The 18,235-nt window shown below is 43.6% G+C and overlaps 1 protein-coding gene and 1 pseudogene across 2 annotated transcripts in view; one reads left to right on the top strand and one right to left on the bottom strand.

The window, feature by feature from the left end:
- APPL1 (adaptor protein, phosphotyrosine interacting with PH domain and leucine zipper 1) overlaps positions 1-7,182 on the bottom strand; it is a 52,576-nt gene extending 45,394 nt beyond the window's left edge. The window contains exons 1-3 of the mRNA XM_080926943.1: positions 7,055-7,182; positions 1,805-1,903; positions 348-407 (exon numbers count right to left, since the gene is read on the bottom strand). Coding sequence (XP_080783069.1) covers positions 348-407; positions 1,805-1,903; positions 7,055-7,108 — 213 coding nt within the window. The 5' untranslated portion in view covers positions 7,109-7,182. The remainder of the gene's footprint in view (positions 1-347; positions 408-1,804; positions 1,904-7,054) is intronic.
- A 9,785-nt stretch (positions 7,183-16,967) lies between these two features.
- Positions 16,968-17,537, top strand: LOC308428314 (28 kDa heat- and acid-stable phosphoprotein-like; annotated as a pseudogene). Its single transcript has one exon. The product of its transcript is annotated as a 28 kDa heat- and acid-stable phosphoprotein-like (transcript).
- Positions 17,538-18,235: the final 698 nt, after the last annotated feature.

Raw genomic sequence — 18,235 nt, 5'->3', positions numbered from 1 at the left:
ATCTTGTCTCAAATTTTGTTTTTAAAAAAGGAGAAAGCTGGAAAGGCAGAGAGCCTTTGGTCTAACATTAAGTCACTAACAATAAGGACTTAGTGAAATTTCAGTGGCATGTTTTATAAACCCAATCAGTGCTAAGAGGCCTGCAACACCAGCACTCAGAAGGCCAAAGCAGGAGGACCATGAGCTTGAGAACAGCCTGAACTACACGGTGCTTGAGAACAGCCTGAACTACACGGTGAGATCCTTGCTCTAAAACACTACAATAAAAGAACCTGGATGAAAGTTTATCTACACATATAACATTATACATATGTTAAAATCATGCTTTAAAACCTTGATATCTGTACCTGTTTTTCATATTCTTTCAAAAGTTTCGAAGTCAGGTGTGTTGCTGCACTTAATTCATTCTAAGGAAAAAGATCAGGATTCAAATTAGCACAATACTACAAATTGAACAAATATTTTATTTGATAATATCTAGGTCACTTTTATTTATTATCACTTCATACTATATACTTTTTTTTTAATTCTCAGCAATGGAAAAGTATTTCAAAAGAAAATGCAAGCAAAAGAGAGGCACTGTCAAAAATTCAGCAATGTTTCAAATATTATTTTTTAAGACATGGATTCATGTAGCTCAGGCTGACCTCAAATTTGCTATGAAGCTGAGGATGGCCTTGAACTCCTGATCTTTCTGCCTGTGCCTCTCAACTGCTGAGATTGCAGGCATATACCACCATATCCAGCTTCAGACATGTACTTTTTACCTGATTTTTGTTTTGTTTTGAGGGTCTCTGCTAGGGAAAACTAAATATAAAATATATTTACAGCTAGAAGTAAACAGTACAGAATGTCAACAAAATTTGTAGAGTCTATATGAATGATTGATTATTCTTCAATCTAGGAAACATGGGCATTCAATGACATTACAATGTGTTTACAGAGGACATAACAAAGCAACAAAGCCAGATTAAAGGTATTTTGATTAATTCAGGGTTTTTATCAGTTATAATAAAATAATACTTCACTTATTAACTGGACATCTTAGCCAGAATAAAGCCTTGTAAAACCTATTACAGCGGAAGGAAAAAAAACAACTATCATAACAATAGTTAGGAATAGAAGAAAAAAAAAAATGATACACTTAACTAATTCTAAAAGAAGTGCATCAACAGAACACAGGCTGCTGTTAAAGCTGATAAATTATACAAACATAGGCTCAGATTTTATGTCTATTCTGCAAGAAAAATTAATTATAGCCTTCTACTAACTAGAGGCTGGCTACTTTCAAATCCTTTACTCAAATAATAACAAAAACAGGGGTTCCTTAAAGTTAAAAGCATGATTAAGGAAAATACAGCCAATATGGGGTCTTGAGTCAACTTGCTAGTGAGTTTCAATAAGTAAGCTCTGGGACTAGAGATGGCTCAGTGGTTAAGAGCAATGACTGCTCTTCGGAGGTCCTGCGTTCAAGTCTCACAACCATCTGTAATGGTATCTCATGCCTTCTTCTGGTGTGTCTAAAAACAGTGTACTTGTATACATTAAAAAAATAAGTAATAATAAGCTCTCACTATGCTTGAGGAGATGAAACAGATGCTTCAATCTTGTCACTTTTTAGTACAAATCTAAGTGAAATGTAAGTTCTATAATATACTTAGTATTCAATCATCCTTCCAACAGATACTGCTATGGGCCCAAGAACAAGTGAGGCATGCAAGTAAGTCAAAAAGACACTACCTCTGTCCTCCTGTACTCAGAGATTCTCTTTTAAGCAGTATTGTGCTAGCCTTTAGTTCTTTACCTGTGCATCATAAATCCGATGCATAGCTTGATACAATTGGTTCATATAATTGGAAATAGCAGTAGCATCTTCTTCAAATACACCCAGTAAAGACCTTGTCTGTTTAAGAAAAAAAAAAAAAAAAAAAAAGGTTTACATAAATCAGTATATAAATCAACTGGTGAAACATTTTTTTTCTAAAAGCAGTAAAATACTAGAACTCTAGTAATTCTGACTTTTCATCTAAACTCTTTTGATAGCAATGTCAAGAAGTCAGAGTTTATTGTTCCATTTTATTAAAGAAAGATGGTGGCACACACCCTTCATCCCAGCACTCGGGTGGCAGAGGCAGAAGGATCTCTGTGAGTTTGGGGCCAGCCTGGTCTACAAGTGAGTTCTAAGACAACCAGGGCTACACAGAAACACTGCCTCAAAAACCAAAACAAGTATAAGCAAGAAGAACAAAGGTGTGCTGCAATTCCTGCAATTAAACCTAAAAACAGAAGCAAAGCATGGAAGCCATATTAAAAAAACAGGGAACAAGTAAAGCTCAAATTCAAAGGATGACACTATCGCCCCAACCCCAATACACACATATAGTTTGTTCATTTTAAGACAGGGTCAAGCTGGCCTCAAACTCATGGTGATCCTCCTGCTTCAGCTTCTGAGGTACTAAGACTACACATGTAGTAAACCACCACGTTTGGACAGGCTTTATATTTTTATCCACTAATTTCCTGTATTCAAATGAGTCACTTAAGCAATTAGGTGTGTGGAGTATGGCACAAGACCCTCTGTGATATTTAAAGTCCACAGTCTCCATGCTCTACTTCTCAAGACTTTCTTTCCCTCTTACCATCTTGCCTTAGCCTCTTAGTAGTCAGATGTAACAAACTCTTCTTCACTCTCCTGTTCTCCCTGTCTCCCAAGCGCTATTTTAAAACATTAAAAAAGATGAAAAAAGCCAGGTGTGGTGGTGCAAGTTGCTAATACCAGCACTCAGGAGACATCTACAGGCAGGTGGACTTCTGGGTTTGAAGCGAACCCGGTCTACAGAGTGAGTTCCAGGACAGCCAAGGCTACACAGAGAAACCCTGTCTCAAAACAAACAAAAACAGTAATAATATTTAATTAATATATTAATAAGATTCACTGTTAATTAAGAAGATTCACTATAATTCCTATTTTCAAAAGAACACAGACAAGGCATGTCCTAGTAAAAGGACATTTTTTTTCTCCTTCAGATCTTTTGCCAGACTGGTGTGTTTGGGGCATATAATTTTAAATACCCTTATGTTAAATTTGGACTGTGCAAACTTTATTGTGGAAAAAAAAACTTTTAAAAACAAGAGCCAGGTATGGGGTTGACTCTAGATGAAACTCTTAGCAGCTAGGGATATGGTTATCTAGCTAGGTGAGACTTACAGTAGAGGCGGGGGGTCACAAACCCACTCACAAAACCTCTGACCCAAAATACAGAAAAAGATATTCAGGAATAAAGATGGAGCAGAGAATGGCCAAGCAATAGCTGGCATAAGTTGAGACCCATCCCTTAAGGTGAGACAACCCGACACTATTAATGATACTCTGCTATGTTTGCAGACAGGAGCTTAGCATATCTGTTTCTTGACCAAATACTAGGCAGAGCTCAGGGAGTCTTGTGAAAGAGTAGGGGTTAAAATTGAGGGAGCCAGAGAGGTAAAGGACTCCACAAGAAGATCTACAGAGTCAACTAACCTGGGCCCATGGGGGCTCACAGAGACTGAACCACCAACTACAGAGCATTCAGGAATTAGACCTAAGTCCCTTACATTTGAAGTAGATGTGCAACTTGGTCTTCATATGGGTCTCCTAGCAACTGAAACTAGGACTGTCTCTTACTCTGTTGCCTGCCTTCGGATCCACTTCCCCTATCTAGACTGCTTTGTCAGGCCTCAGAGAGAGAGCATGTGCTTAGTCCTGCTGCAACTTGATGTGCCAGGGCAGGTTGGTACCCAATGGGGGGACCTCACCTTCTCTGAGAAGAGGAGGGGATATTAGGAGAAGGGAATATTGGTTTGTGAGGGGGATACTACAAGGGGAGGGTGCAATCAGGATGTAAAGTGAATAAATAAATGAATGAACAACAACAAAAGACCCAGAGAGGCAGGCAGTGATGGTGCACATTTAATCTCAGCATTCAAGGTAGGGAGATCTCCAAGTTCTAGGCCACCCTGGTCTACAGAGAACTCCAGTACAGCCAGGGACACTCAGAGAAACCCTGTCTCCAACAAACAAGCCATCGATAAACTGAGTTCAAGCCCCAACAATAAACAACAAATCTTTAAAAGATAAGTGTAATTCATGATTTACCGTGTCTTCCAACCTCTAACTTTTTTACTCACCAAGTAATAGGCAACTTTGTTGGGACTGGAGGAGATATAGCACCAGCAATCCTGTCTACTTAACTACTAGGCCAGGGCTCTACCAATCATCTACATCCTCAGCCCAATGAATCACCTTTGATTAGGACTGAAATATTTAATATTTTTTAAAAAGTACATTAGAAGCTTGAGAGTTTTCTTGGTTATTCTTCTTGAATTATTTTCTTGATAAGTGAGATAAGACTATACACACAAAACAATCGTACACAAGTACAACGCTGGGAGCTGGAGTGGAGAACAGCTGCAACTATTCTGGAGCCTGAGGCAGGGGGATCTCTCAAGCTATTCTGAGCAACACAAGATTTTCCTATCAAAACAAAACAAAGATCTTTTTTAAAGACATGAAAGTTAAGAAGACTAGCTGGGAAGAGAAAGGTGGAACAAGGAAGAAAAGCAAATTAATAAATATGGAAATGTCATAATAAAACTCATTGTTATGTTATTGATATGTGCAATTAAAAACATTTTTAAAATATAAGTCTGTTAAATCACTTAAGGAAATATACAGTCAAGGAATTTTAAACTAAGAACACTGAAAACATTTAAGCTATAAAGCACCCATGTAAAAAGCTGAGAATAGTTGGGTATAGTGGCAGGTCCATGTAATCCCAATGCCAGGAAGGCAAACAGATCCTTGGGGCTTACTGCCCAATCAGCCTAGCTGACATAATCCCATGAGAGACCCAGGTCTCAATGGGAGATACTATCTCAAACAAAAAAAACAAGTTAGGCTGAGGCTAAGGAGGAACTACACCTGACATCATCCTCTACGTTTATGCATATTCAAGAGTACTTGTACACACATAGTCACATACTAATAGGGGCTGGGAAGATAGCTCACTAAATTAAAGAGCTTACCCTTCAAGCTGGAAGACCAGAGTCCAGATTCCCTAGAACCCTCACATCACATCAACTCTCAGTACTTGCAAGACAAAGACTGGATACCTGGGGAAAGCTGGCTAGACTAGCTAAATTTGCAAACCCAGAGTTCTGAGAAAGACCGTGTGTTGGTAAATAAATGGAAAGCAATCAAGGAAGATACATCAATTTTGGGTTCTCCATGCACATAAGCACATATATACAGATAGGCAAACACATACATGTGCAACACATATACACACAAAAATTAAATAAAAGCAAAGTTAGGATTTATCTCAGTAGTACAGCATTTGCCTAGCAAGCACAAGGTCCTGGATCCAGCTCCCTGTACCAAAGAAACCACTGTTTAAATTAAAAAACAGGGGCTGGAGAGATAAATCAGTGGTGAAGACATTGACTGCTCATCTAGAGAATCCAGGTTCAATTTCATGGCTCACAACCATCAGTAACTCCAGTTCCAGAGGATTCAACACCTCTTCTGATCTCTGTTAAACACACGCAAAGGGAACACCCGTAAACTTAAAAACAAATTTTAAATTAACAGACAACAACAATAACAACTGAAAAGTAATTATGGCCCAGGCTTGCAGCAAGAACTCAGAAGACAGAGGCAGGAGTTTTGAGGCTAGTCTGAACTACAGAATGAGACTTATAAACTACTTACATAGAAAATTCAGGACTATCTCTACATCAAAAGTCATAGGGCACTGTGTAACCCATTCTCTTTATAGTCTTTATTGGGCTATAAAAAGTCGGGGGTGGGGAGTTCAGACAGCAGAGTCTTAATTTAAAAAAAGGAAAATGATAAAATTCTGACCAATAAAACCACAAAATTGTAGCAAGTCACCTGAAATAAATGTATCTTAAAACTTTACACTGAGAAAGTCATTAAGCACAATTTAAACTATGAGATAAACCAAAATGTGGCTTTCTCTTTCTCACATCGTCTGATAAGAATACATTACCTCCAAGCAACTGGCCTTATAAAGATAGCCTTCAGAGAAAAGGATAAATCAATTCTACAATCAGAGCGCAATTTCAACCTGGAAATCAAAATTGGCACAGCATCCATGGCAAAAGTGCTGTCCAGGAAAACAAACGCTAGCCCTTCCCTTTTCCTTTTTTGGTTGGAGGGGCGCATATTAAACTACAAATGCATATGAAGTAGGTATTTCTCAGCAAGTAGTATTTTCTTAAACACTACCAGCAACATTGTTTTATATCCCTTACTATATATAAAGGCTAGCATTAAAGATGAAGTTTACCCAAGTTAGAGGCCTCACACCTTTTAAAACACAATTGCTTTCATTCAGTACAGAAAAAGAAATCCATCGGATTTATTTTCCCAAACTGTCTTCAGCCAGAGAGCAACCACACCAGCATCATCCCTAACGTGCACAAAAAACGGGGCTTTCGTTTTGATGAGTTTATTTCGGCCAAATCTGCTACCCAAAGCTCAGCCTCCACGAAGCAGCAGCGTAGGCGCCTTTCGTCGCCCGCGGTGCACAGCTCAACTGACAGCCACCGGCCTGAGACTCGGGCACCGGGAGCAAGGCGCGCACTCCTGCGTCCACCCGGCGTTGCCCACTCCTGCTCGCAGCCCCTTCCTAAGAAAACTAGCCACTGCCGTCCCCCGAAAGCCGGGCCTCCTTCGAAAACGCTACGACCAGGACTTATCTCACATCCTATCATCGCGATAAAAACAGCACCTCCCGTGAAATGGAAAGGAGACCCGGCGCGGTCTCAAGCACCAGGCCCCACCGGAGACAGCCGCGGCGGCCCGGTCTCCGCCCCGCCCGTGGCCCCGCCGCGCGATCACGCGCGGGCCTCCAGCCCGGCCGGGGAGTGTAGGGCGCGGCCCCGGCAGAAAAACGACCCCGGACGGCGGCATCCACCTGGGCCACGGGCACCTGAGGCTCCAGGCCCGCGCTAGGCCGCGCACTGTCCTCAGTCGCCGCCCGCGCCTCACCTGCGGACTGTCCTCCAGGGTTTCTTCAATGGGCAGCTTGTCGATCCCCGGCATCGTGGCGAAGGCTGGGCGGCGGCAGGACACTCGGCAGCCGCCCACAGCTCCGCGCGCGGCCCCGCCTGCAGCAGCTGACCCGGTCCGCCTTCTCGCAGGCGCCGCCGCCCCAGGCCGAAGCTTAGCGGCCGCTGCGCGGGAAATCCCGCCCCCTTAGGCCCACCAGCCCCGCCTCCGGTGCAGCCATTGGATCGCTGCGATGCCCGTCACCGCCACCGGGCTGGCCGGGAATTCCTCCCCGACCGCGGGCTCTCCACGGAGCAGTGGTCGCGGAGACCGTACTGTGTGCAAGCGTCTATCTCTGTCGTCGGGCGTGCGTATTTGAGTACGTAGGGGACAGTCTGAGTCACGCTGGCGCACCGTTAACCTGGGCCTAGATAGAGTGAAGACTGCTCCTGGGGACCTGAGGCAGTTTTACCTCTGCAACGTATTTCATCAGCAACCATAGAAAAATCCCTACACCTAGCGCCATAACCTTCCCAACCCTGCTCCAAGTTTTCAGTCTTAACTCCTGCAAAGTGATGCTAATTCGCAAATCTGTGAAATCCGAAATTGTGTCATTATCGTGATTTGTGGTTAATTTGTAGTATTAGACCTTAAACTTTTTTTTTCCTAAACATCTGGCTATCAGGATCAGTTTTACAACCCTTAATTTTGTTGACAAATCATTAGTTCTTAGCTGGCCTTGAAGTTTAACATTGCTGAAAATACGACCACCATATTTCTTGTAGCTCACAAAGGAAAACGTTTTTTTTTTTAATAAAACCGTAAAAAATACGGTTACTGTTGGACTTGACCTCTGTCATTAAAGTGCTTCCTCGCAAACTGATTGGCATTTCTAATTCTCCAAAAAGTTTTGGAAGAGACTCACAGCTTCTTTGGTCTTCTTGATTGTAGAGTGAAGCTCACACAGTAGGAGATTTGACCTGTAAGGACTAGAACTCTGTTTTGTTGTGTTGTATTTTATGGATTCAGACTTGATGCACTCTTTTCTCCAGCTTAACACGTTCTTTATCTCTCTGTAGTGTTGTTCAAACTGTTTATCGATACGCAGGGGGAAAATGACAAAACCACTAACATTTCTCAAAAAAAAAAAACAAAAAAACAAAACAAAAAAAAAAAAAAAAAAAAAAAAAAACTACCCATTAACCCACCAGTCCATTTCAATGTTAGTCAAAACGTATGATATTCTGAGAGGAGTATTCGCTTCCTGACTCTCCTGCTGCTTTGAACCAAATCCAGACACTGGAGCGAATCCAAATATGGTAATAAAGATGAAGGTGCATGTTTGAAATTAAAGTTACCAGATTTTTCCCATGATCTCTTGAAAGGTAAAAAATTGTTTCAGAAGTTTTATGATAGACTTGAATTATAGTTCCACAGAATTATCTTCAGTGATACGATCCTTTTATGAGAACCCGTCCCTTAAATTCTCTATCAAATAGTTACCCTCCTGAAGAGATCTTTAGTTTTCGAGAAAGATGGTTTGGAGCCAGTTCTTCCACTGTATGAAAGGTGTTGGTATTCTGTAAACCCCACCCCACAGTTACCTAGCAACAGCCAGGTGTACCCCACCCCACAGTTACCTGGCAATAGCCAGGTATGCTCTGCCCCAGTCACCAGACACTATAAAAGGGGTTGCTTGCCTCTCTCTCTCTCCCTCTCTCTCTCCCTCTCTCTCTCTCTCTCTCTCCCTCCCCCTCCCTCCCTCCTTCTCTCTCCCCCTCCCCCTCCCTCCTTCTCTCTCCTCTCTCTCTCTCTCTCTCTTTCTCTCTCTCTCCCTCTCTCTCCCTCAGGGGGAAGGAATTCCCAACATGGGTCCCCCAGAGGCACCCCCCTTTCCCCCACGCCTTGCCGCACCTCCATGGAACATCACACACACACATACACACACACACTCTCTCTCTCTATTAATCTTTTTCTTAATGAAAGGTTCCCACTTGTATTATGGGCATTTTATTCTTGATATTTCTCCCTTACTCAGCTACCACCAGCACAGTGCACCTGGCTGTAAAGAGGCAAAACTTTCAAGTAAGATGTGTTGACACATGTCCGTGTTCCCAGCATTCCCTGCATTCAGGAGGCAGAGTCAAGGATCCTTGCAAGTTGAAAGCCTGGTCTAGAAGACCAGCCAGGACTACACTGTGAGACCCTGTGGCAGAGAGAGATGGGAGTGGGGGAGGGGGGAAGATAGAGAAGGAAGAACAGATTGTTAATGAGTTTCGTTAGGAAATGGAGAGATGGCTCAGTGGTTAAGAGCACTGGCTGCTCTTCCAGCAACTACATGGTGGCTCACAACCATCTGTAATGTGATCTGATGCCCTCTTCTGGCACACAGATGTACATGCAGATAGAACACTCAAAAAAAATTTTTTAAGTACTTCAGATTATAAAATTATAAAACTAAAAAGACTTAAAGTGCCCATAACTTTAATTCACTGTATACCCTGTTCATCCAAGTGTATACTTTCACTTATTATTTTAAAACAGTTCTAAAGCTGAAGGATTCATATTTTCTTTTGATAACCAAAAAGTGGGTTTTGCTTTGTTTGGTTTTGGGGGAAGGGAGGAGTTAGGGTTTGGGGTTTTTCCCCCCTTTGGGGTTTTTTGTTTGTGTTTTGTTTTGTTTGAGACAGTCTCTTATAGCTGAAGCTGGCTTTAAACTTGCTATGTAACAGAAGATGAACTTGAACTTCTGATCCCCTGCCTTCATCTCCCAAGGGTTGACACAGCAAGGGCTGCCAGCAGGCCTGGTTTTCTGTGGTGCTGGAGATGAAGCTCAGGACTTGGTGCATGGCTAGGAAGCTTGAGGCAGCTGGTTATTTTTATGAAAGCAAATCAGGATTAAGCAACACCCATCAAAGAATTCTTAGAGATACTTTACATGTATAATTTATTGAGACATTTCACACATGCAATTTACAACAAAAAGGCATCCAATCCCATTAATAGACTTGTTAATTACTAGTCTTCTGAAATTATATTTGGTCTTCTTATAATTAGGTTTTTACATGATATTCCTTAAAGTGCTGGTCTGTAGTTTATAATGGGGAAGAATTTAACAACTCAAATGACTCTGGGCTTTACTTTTAAAAATTATCCCCCTAGGGACTGAAGAGATGTCTTAGGAATTAAGATCGCTGGTTGCTCTTCCAGAGGACCTGGGTTCAACTCCCAGCACCCACATGTTGGCTTACAACCATCTGTAACTCTATTTCCAGGGATCCAACACCCGCTTCTTGCCTCCATGGTTGCTGCAGACACATGATACACAGACGAACATTCAGGCACACACATACACATAAAATAAAATAATAAATAATTATTTAAACAGGTATGGTAGCCCCCACCTTTAATCCCAACACTCAAACAGAAACAGGTAGGCCTCTGTGAGTTCAAGGACAGTCTGGTCTACAAAGCAAGTTCCAGGACAGCCAAGGCTACACAGAGAAATGTTGTAGATTGTCCTGCAGACATTTGTATTTTGATGTTAATTCCACTTCCCCAAGAAGGGCTACCTAATCACTTTGGTGACTTCATCAGAACCTTCCCATCTTTAATAAAGGTGAGAGGCTGTGACTGGGCAAGGGGAGGGTCAGAGGACAGAGAGACAGAGAGACAGAGACAGAGAGACAGAGAAGGGAAAGGAGGATCAAGAAGGAGGTCAGGAAGGATGAACTGGATCCAGGTGGACTTAATTGGCGTTAGGTAGCTATGAACATTTAAAGGATTTTATAGGTCTTTTATCTCATATGGAAGGACGGTCTGTATCTTTGTCTACTGGATATAATCTTATTGTGTAGAGGGTTTGTGGATTGAGTCTTGAATATATAAACCTGTATGAAAAGCTATCGGACCTTAGAGTCATGTTTGTGTTGGTCGTTAGCGTAAAGAAGCATGCCGGGGCGGTAATTCCACCTGGGACGAAGGCAGGAGGGGCAGGCAGACTGAACCACCAGGGAAGGGAGCCTCGTGGAGAATCCGGCTTGAGAACCGAGTGAGAGTCCATGTGCCCGGCTCCATACTAGAAGCGGCGCCCGAGGAGTGAGATGGGGGGGGGTCAATAAAAAGATAAACCATTCCTTTTTTAATATTTACAGTCACAGAAAAACTGTCTTAAAAAACAAATAACAACAACCACAAAATGCATCCCTCTAGGTTAATGGTTTCCAAATGTCAGCACAGCACATATAAAAATCATCTGAAAGATTGTTAGCAGACAAATTCCTAACCCTGACAGAAACTCCTGCTGTAGTGCAGTGGCCCTGAGAACTATGTCAGAAAACCTCTGTCAAAGACGAGATAGAGAATGATCTTTTCTTCCCCTAATTACCTTGTACTTTAGAAACTGTCCAGCTGGGTTATAACTCGGTGACAGTGTGTCTCTAGCATGTGCAAAGCCTTGGTTTCAGTCCCCAGCACAACATTTAAAAAACAGTAAGACAGACAGAAGAGTAATTCCCAGTGGCCAAAATGGTAAAAGGAGCCTCGATTCGGGAATCATCTTGAAAGCCAGGAAACTGTCAATGCACAAACAGCCTCTTACAGGCTCCATTCATCTGAAATTTAGAGGGATTAATGAGCCTTTTAGAATTATAATGTATAAGTCAGGCATAGTGGTGCACACCTGTAATTCCAGTGCTCAAAACACACACACACACACACACACACATGCACACACACATGCTCACAAAATACTTTTGAGTGTCACAGGAGTGGGACTTGCAGATTGTTGGTTAGCTGTACAAAAGGCTGAAGATGGAGCTCAGTGGGTAGAATGCTTGTCTAGCATGCATGAAGTCCCGAGCTTCATCTCCAGTACCACATAAAATAAGGCTCTGTGTGCCCCCACCCACCTGCCCTTTCTCCCTGGAGGCTGTTGGTCACCAACCTGAGGAGAGAAAGGAGGCAGAGGAGGAGACCAGGGTTCAGATGACCATGAAGACATACAGAATGACCTCCAGAGACCAATGCAGCAAGAGGAATCTATATTATTGTTTCAGGGAATAGGGTATGTAAGGGCTTTTTTAGGGGTACTTTGGGAGGAACTAATTAGTCATTTCATATCAAGTCATCAAGCAAGCAGGAAGAGCTAATTGGTTATACTACAGCACCTAATAATGATGCAGGCCAGAAGCCAGAAAGGAACTGTGCAGTAAGTTAAGCAGCCCTGCAGAGAGCTCTGTACAAGGTCACTTTTCAGATGAGTCCAGGCATGGCCAGCCTCCTGCATTCAGGGACGCTCTCCAGACAAAGACAGGCAGAGGGACAGGGAAGCTCTGGTTAGGTGGGATGGAGTCCACCTATCCATTTTGGAATCCTGCCTCCAGCATTCAGTAGCTCTGTGACTTGAGCCAAGTTACTTCTCTGTGTCTTTGCTCTGCCATCTGAGAAATGAGGCTTAATAAAGAAAGCCCGCTGTAGAACTGCTAAAAGTAACCAATGAACTTTAAGTAGTATCTAGCACAATAAGCAATCAAAAAAAAAAAAAAAAAAAAAGATACCTATCCTTTTCAATATCTACTGTTAAATATTAAAATGCTTTTTTACTGAAGCTTGCATTTTCTACACTTTCCCATTATCATATCCAAAGAAACCTTGTGTTCTGAATCAGAAGACTGTGCTCATTTTCTTAGGGAGTGCTAACACCATTTTAAACAGAACAACTATTGCCTTCACCGTTAGCATTTCTTCAGGCTCCACTCCACAGTTACCTGGCAACAGCCAGGTATGCCTGACTCAGTATAGAAGGAACCGCTTGGCCCTTTCTGTCTTGCTCCCTTACTCTTACCCTCTTCCTTCTCTGTCCCTTCTCTCCCTATTTTCTTCCAGCCTCTCTCTCTCATGGCCAGCCTCTACTCCTCTCTCTCTCTCTCTCTCTCTCTTTCTCTGTTTTTCTCTGTCTCTATCTCTACTACCTCCTCAACTCCCCTCTCTATGCCCTAAATAAACTCTATTCTATACTATACTGCCCTTTGGCTAGGACCTCAGGGGAAGGGGTACCCCAGCATGGGCCCACAGAGGCACCCCTCCCATACCACACCTCTACCAAACATATCCCTGCCTCCTTTTTCTCTTTATAAAAAAAAAAAAAATCGCTAATGTTCTATTGCTGTGATTTAGGACCTTCTGTGGTGAAAGTAAGATTTAAAAATAAATAAGGTGTTTAGCCTGTTTTCTTTTCTTTGGTTGTTTTTGCATCTTTCTTCTCCCCCCACACACACACCCTGACAGGGCCTCACACAGCCCAGGTTGACCTCAAAGCTCCCTTTGTAGCCCAGGTCCTTTTACCTCTCCGTGCAGAGAGCTGAGACTACAGATGTGCACCACCACCCTTTGTTCTCTTAGTCCATTTTCCCTTGGCATAACTCAGTGCCATGGATTAATCTGTAAAGAAAAAAAATCTGTTTGGTTCATGGAAGGCTAAGACATTCAACACTGACCAGCCAAGTCCAAGAGGTCTTTTTTGTCACTTGAAGTTCTGCATAGCGTCCCATGGCAGACAGGATTCGTAGTGAGGCAGAACATCCCAGCTCTTGTCTCTATTCCCCATTTTATAAAGCCAGAGTTTGAATTTGTCCCTCATCTTTATAAACTCATTTAATCTATCAGAATCTCACCATCAAATACTATAGTTAATTGCTATTTTGGCTAGTCTAACTAGCAAGCAAATCTAGAATCTGCCTATTTCTTCCGCACCCCACTAATACAGTTCCAAATGTAAAGTACCAAGCCTGTCTTTTGTGTGTGTGCTGGGTACCCAAAGTCAGGTGCTCTTGCTTGCAGAGCAGGTACTTTACCTGCTGAGCTGCCTCTCCAGTCCTTCCCTTTCTTAATACCTCACAATGAGGATTAAGTTCCAACAGGAGTTTTGGTGAGAACATTCAAACCACAGCATTTGCATTTTGATATTCTAGAGAAAGGGTGTACCAACAGGCAAAACTATCACTGTAATGACAATCTGATGTGTTGTTGGTTTGTTTATGGGTTTGTTTGGAATTACTTGTAAGGTTAAAAAAAAAAAAAAAAAAAAAAAAGATGCATGTCGAAGAGTGGGAGAACTCCCCAGCTGCAATACTCAGGAGATCAGACCCTGCAACAGCTGGCCCTGGTAGCCTGAGTAATCCAATCCCGAGGGCATCGGAGCAGGAGACTGGCTCTTGGCCCGTGCTGGCTTCAGCATTGGATGGGCCGCAGCAGGGCAGGAGAGCTCCTCTAGGTGGTGTGGATGCAAGAGAGCTGGCAAGCGAAGCAGCTCAGACACCTCTCAGGTCCAGATCTAGGGCTTCGGATTGACCCACCCAGCATCCACCTCACAGATGAACTGCTGGAGTGCATGGAGGGGCCCATCCTACAGATCCAAAACTACAGGATCTCCAAGACACAGAGTAACAACAGGATATCCAAGAAGATAACCGCCCCCCCCCCCCCAGGTTCCAGTATTGATACTGTAACAGAAGCCAGAGGCCTGGAAACAGAGGAATCACTCACTGCAATGACCATTCACAAGCAAAGAAATCAGGACAAAAGAATATACTGTGGGACACACTGTGACACACTCCAGCTTCCACAATGGTATTCCCCCCCCCCCCTTGAGGGAGGGGAGGTTGCAAGAGTGGAGGTCTGGGAGGAGGGGAGGAGGAGGGGAGTGGGATTTGGGTGCATGATGTGAAATTCACAAAGAACCAATAAAAAGCTTTAAAAAAAAGATTCGTGGCTTTTATGATACTTTTTATGATACTGCTTATGATACTTTTACCAGCATCAGAGCTCTGGAAGACTGGGTCAAAGGGGAAAGAGGTTAATAGCAGAGAAGGCAGTATGTCCTGTGAGTGCTTCATGGCCGGAAACGTCTTCGTTTTCACAAAACACTAAGAGAGGCTCAAAAACAAAACAGGATAACTGAGAACGGACTAAACCACAACTTTTATCACACAGTTCGTGCGAGTCAGTCTCAGAGTTAATGAGCACATCCTTGCCTGAGCACTAGGTGGTGGTGTTTAGTTGGGGAATTCAAACTACCTCAGGGAATGACTGTCTTCATTCGATGAATACTTATTATAATGAGCAAACCATTAACAATCGAAGCCCTTGTGGAACTATTTAGAAGGTTATAAGCTATGGTGGCTAGAAAGACCTTTACAAAAAAAAGAAGATACTTAGTATCTATTATGTTACAAACTGCAATGAAAATTGAGCAGGAAAATGGAACAGGGACACTTGCAGTTTTAAATAGAATGTTAAAGACCCTTCATTGAGAAGGTGACATCGGATCAGAAACTTGAAATCAAAAGAGCCACGAGGACATCTGAGAAAAGAGCATTCCAATAGCAGACTAAGCACAGAAGCCAAAGCTCTGAGGTAACTGGAAAACATCGTGGAAGGCAGGCTGGGAAACAGGTAAGAAGAGGAAGGAGTCCGGCCATGTAAACCCTGTAACGCTGTGACAACGTCAGCAGCTGTATACCCTGATTTCAAAACAAACCCACTTCAGTAGAAGTTGTAACTTGAAATAAGTAAGTGAAGTAAGAAATCAAATTGGGTGAATCGATATTGTTTTAAATAAACTTAATAGTGTATGAGAAATTCTTATTTAGAGTAAAAATTTTATTTCAGTGGCTTAGCCAAAAGACAAAATGGGTGGTTTAAAAATGGAAGATGGGGCTGGAGAGATAGCTCAGTGGTTAAGAGAACTCTTCAGAGGTCCTGAGTTCAAATCCCAGCAAACACACGGTGCCTCACAACCATCTGTAATGAGATCTGATGCCCTCTTCTGGTGTGTCTGAAAACAGATACAGTGTATTTATATGTAATTAATAAGTCTTTTTTTTAAATGGAGGACAATGGTTTGATCTGAAGATGGGTACATAGCTCTTCCTCTCCCCTTCCTGTATAATTCAGTCCAAAGCCAATACACAGGGCCCAGGTAAAGTAGGAACCTTTGTAGAATTAAGCATTCCTCGTGACTCATAGCAGGACATTTGAGTCCAATCATGATGCAAGGAGGGTATTCCCACATACCCTTTTAAGAGCAGAGATGGCCTCGAGCAGGATATGAGTGCCGAAGTGGGACAAGAGAGGAGAGTACATGACAAAGCAATTTTCCAGTCCCTATGCGAAGAGAAGGGCTTTTGTGGGGGCAGGAACCTGATACAGAGTGTCAAACCCCAAGGTGGAAAGAGAGTATTCACAAAACAAAGTAGCCAGGCACCGGATGTCAGAGCCCTGTGCCTCAAGACGAGATAAAAGCTCCCACAGAGACCGTGGTGCGAGTGCACACGGAGAAAGCGCTTGTACCTGCACAAGCACCTAGTGCTAGAACAGCCTATTGGTGTTCAAGTGGGTTAAGGAAAGTGTCCATTCAGCAAGGCTACCCACTCAGGACACTGGATCTGGACCTAAGTGAGGAAGAATGGCATCTCATACCCGGGGGGGGGGGGCGGGTGAAGGGGGCACCTTGGGGAGGTTATATGCTTAGAAAAGATGAATAAATACACCTTTTGGATAAATGCATTGGGGAATAGCAGATGCCAGGAGTCTACTGTCAGAGAAGATGGTGACGACGGTGAAAAGGCAGAGAAGTTAGAACAAACCCTGTGGTGCTGGGTTTAAAATAGAGCATCTGCGTAAACATATAGGTCCCAGTGACTGTATAGAAATACATATTGGTAGCCCCATGTATGTATCTCACACATAGTATGGCTCCTGCCTGGGAACACAGACAATCAATCCATTATCTATGAACAGGCATACAGCCCGGATCTTGACTTCCAAATACCATTGCCCATTATAAAGCGCCAAGATTCGTTGTGAGAAATGGCTGGTGCCTGAGACATTTTGTCCTGCTAGAAAGTACAAAATGGGGGCGCCGCCGCCACTGAGGTGCCGAGCCAGCGCGACGCCTAGAGGAGGTAGAAAGGGAGGCCACACAGGCGGAGTGAGGCAGTATGCAAGCCCTGAAGAGATCCAAGCCCGGCCACAGGCTGAGAAGCAGAAGGCCAACGAAGAAGCTGAGCAAGAGGAAGGTGAAGATGGGGTTTCAGGTGACCCCACAAAGGAGAAGAAATCTCTAGACTCAGATGAGAGTGAAGATGAAGATGACGACTACCAGCAAAAGTGAAAAAGTGTGGAAGGGCTCAGTGACATTGAGAACCCCAACCGGGTGGCACAGACTGAGGTCACACAGCTAGGTCTGGATGGGCCAAAGGAGCTTTCAAGGAGAGACCGAAGGGAAATAGAGAAGCAGGGGGCAAAGGAGCACTACATGGAGACGCATTTGGCTGGAAGACAGAACAGGACGAGGCTGATCTCGCCCGGCTGGCAATCATCGAAACAGCAAAGGAGGCAGCAAGAAAGAAGAGAGGCAAGCAAAAGATGACGCAACTTTGTCAGGAGAAAACGAATGCTGTTGCTCTCCCTGAATAAGTAAACTGGCCTGTGGGAGGAGATGCCGGGGAACTGGGCCGTGCCACCAGGACCTCTGCCATGTCTCACCCACCCTGTGCCCGGGCGCAGCAGCCCCTATAACCAGGAGCCCCTATAGCCAGGTCTGGGGCCTCCTCCTCATCTTGGCACAGAAACTGTTTAGAAAATGGGGGTGTGTGTGAGGGGAGAAACAGCTGCTATGTTTTAGACAGAAGGGTGCAGGGTGACCAATTGAATGTTTTTAGAAGGAACCCTGGTTGGGTGCGGGGGGGGGGGGTGGCTGGGAAATGAGGTAAGGAGATTCCATTTGTCCAGCCGACTGCACATTAGTGGGGGCGGGGTTGGAGTGCCAGCAGCAGCTGCTGTGAGAATTGATGGTGGCCATCCGGGGTTGTCTGGGTGCTCACTCAGCAGCTGTGCTGCCAAAGGTACAAGGTTTGTGCTTGGCAGGTTCTGTCCAACGAGGCTTCTCTCTGCTTTGTCTCTTCCGACCCACCCGGTCAGGCTAGTGCCCATTTTTAACCTACCCATTGGTCATTTCAAGAAACCTTCTGGTTACTGCATCACCCAGACAAGACGTGCTGCTCAAATTCAACTCGTATATTTGTCAGATTAAACATTATTGTAAAAAAATAAAATAAAAATAAGGGCTGGAGAGATGGCTCAGTGGTTAAGAGCACTGACTGCTCTTCCAGAGGTCCT

The sequence above is a fragment of the Micromys minutus genome (assembly GCF_963924665.1).
Source record: "Micromys minutus genome assembly, chromosome: 12".
Lineage (NCBI taxonomy): Eukaryota > Metazoa > Chordata > Mammalia > Rodentia > Muridae > Micromys > Micromys minutus.
This window is presented reverse-complemented; position numbering and strand designations above follow the sequence as displayed.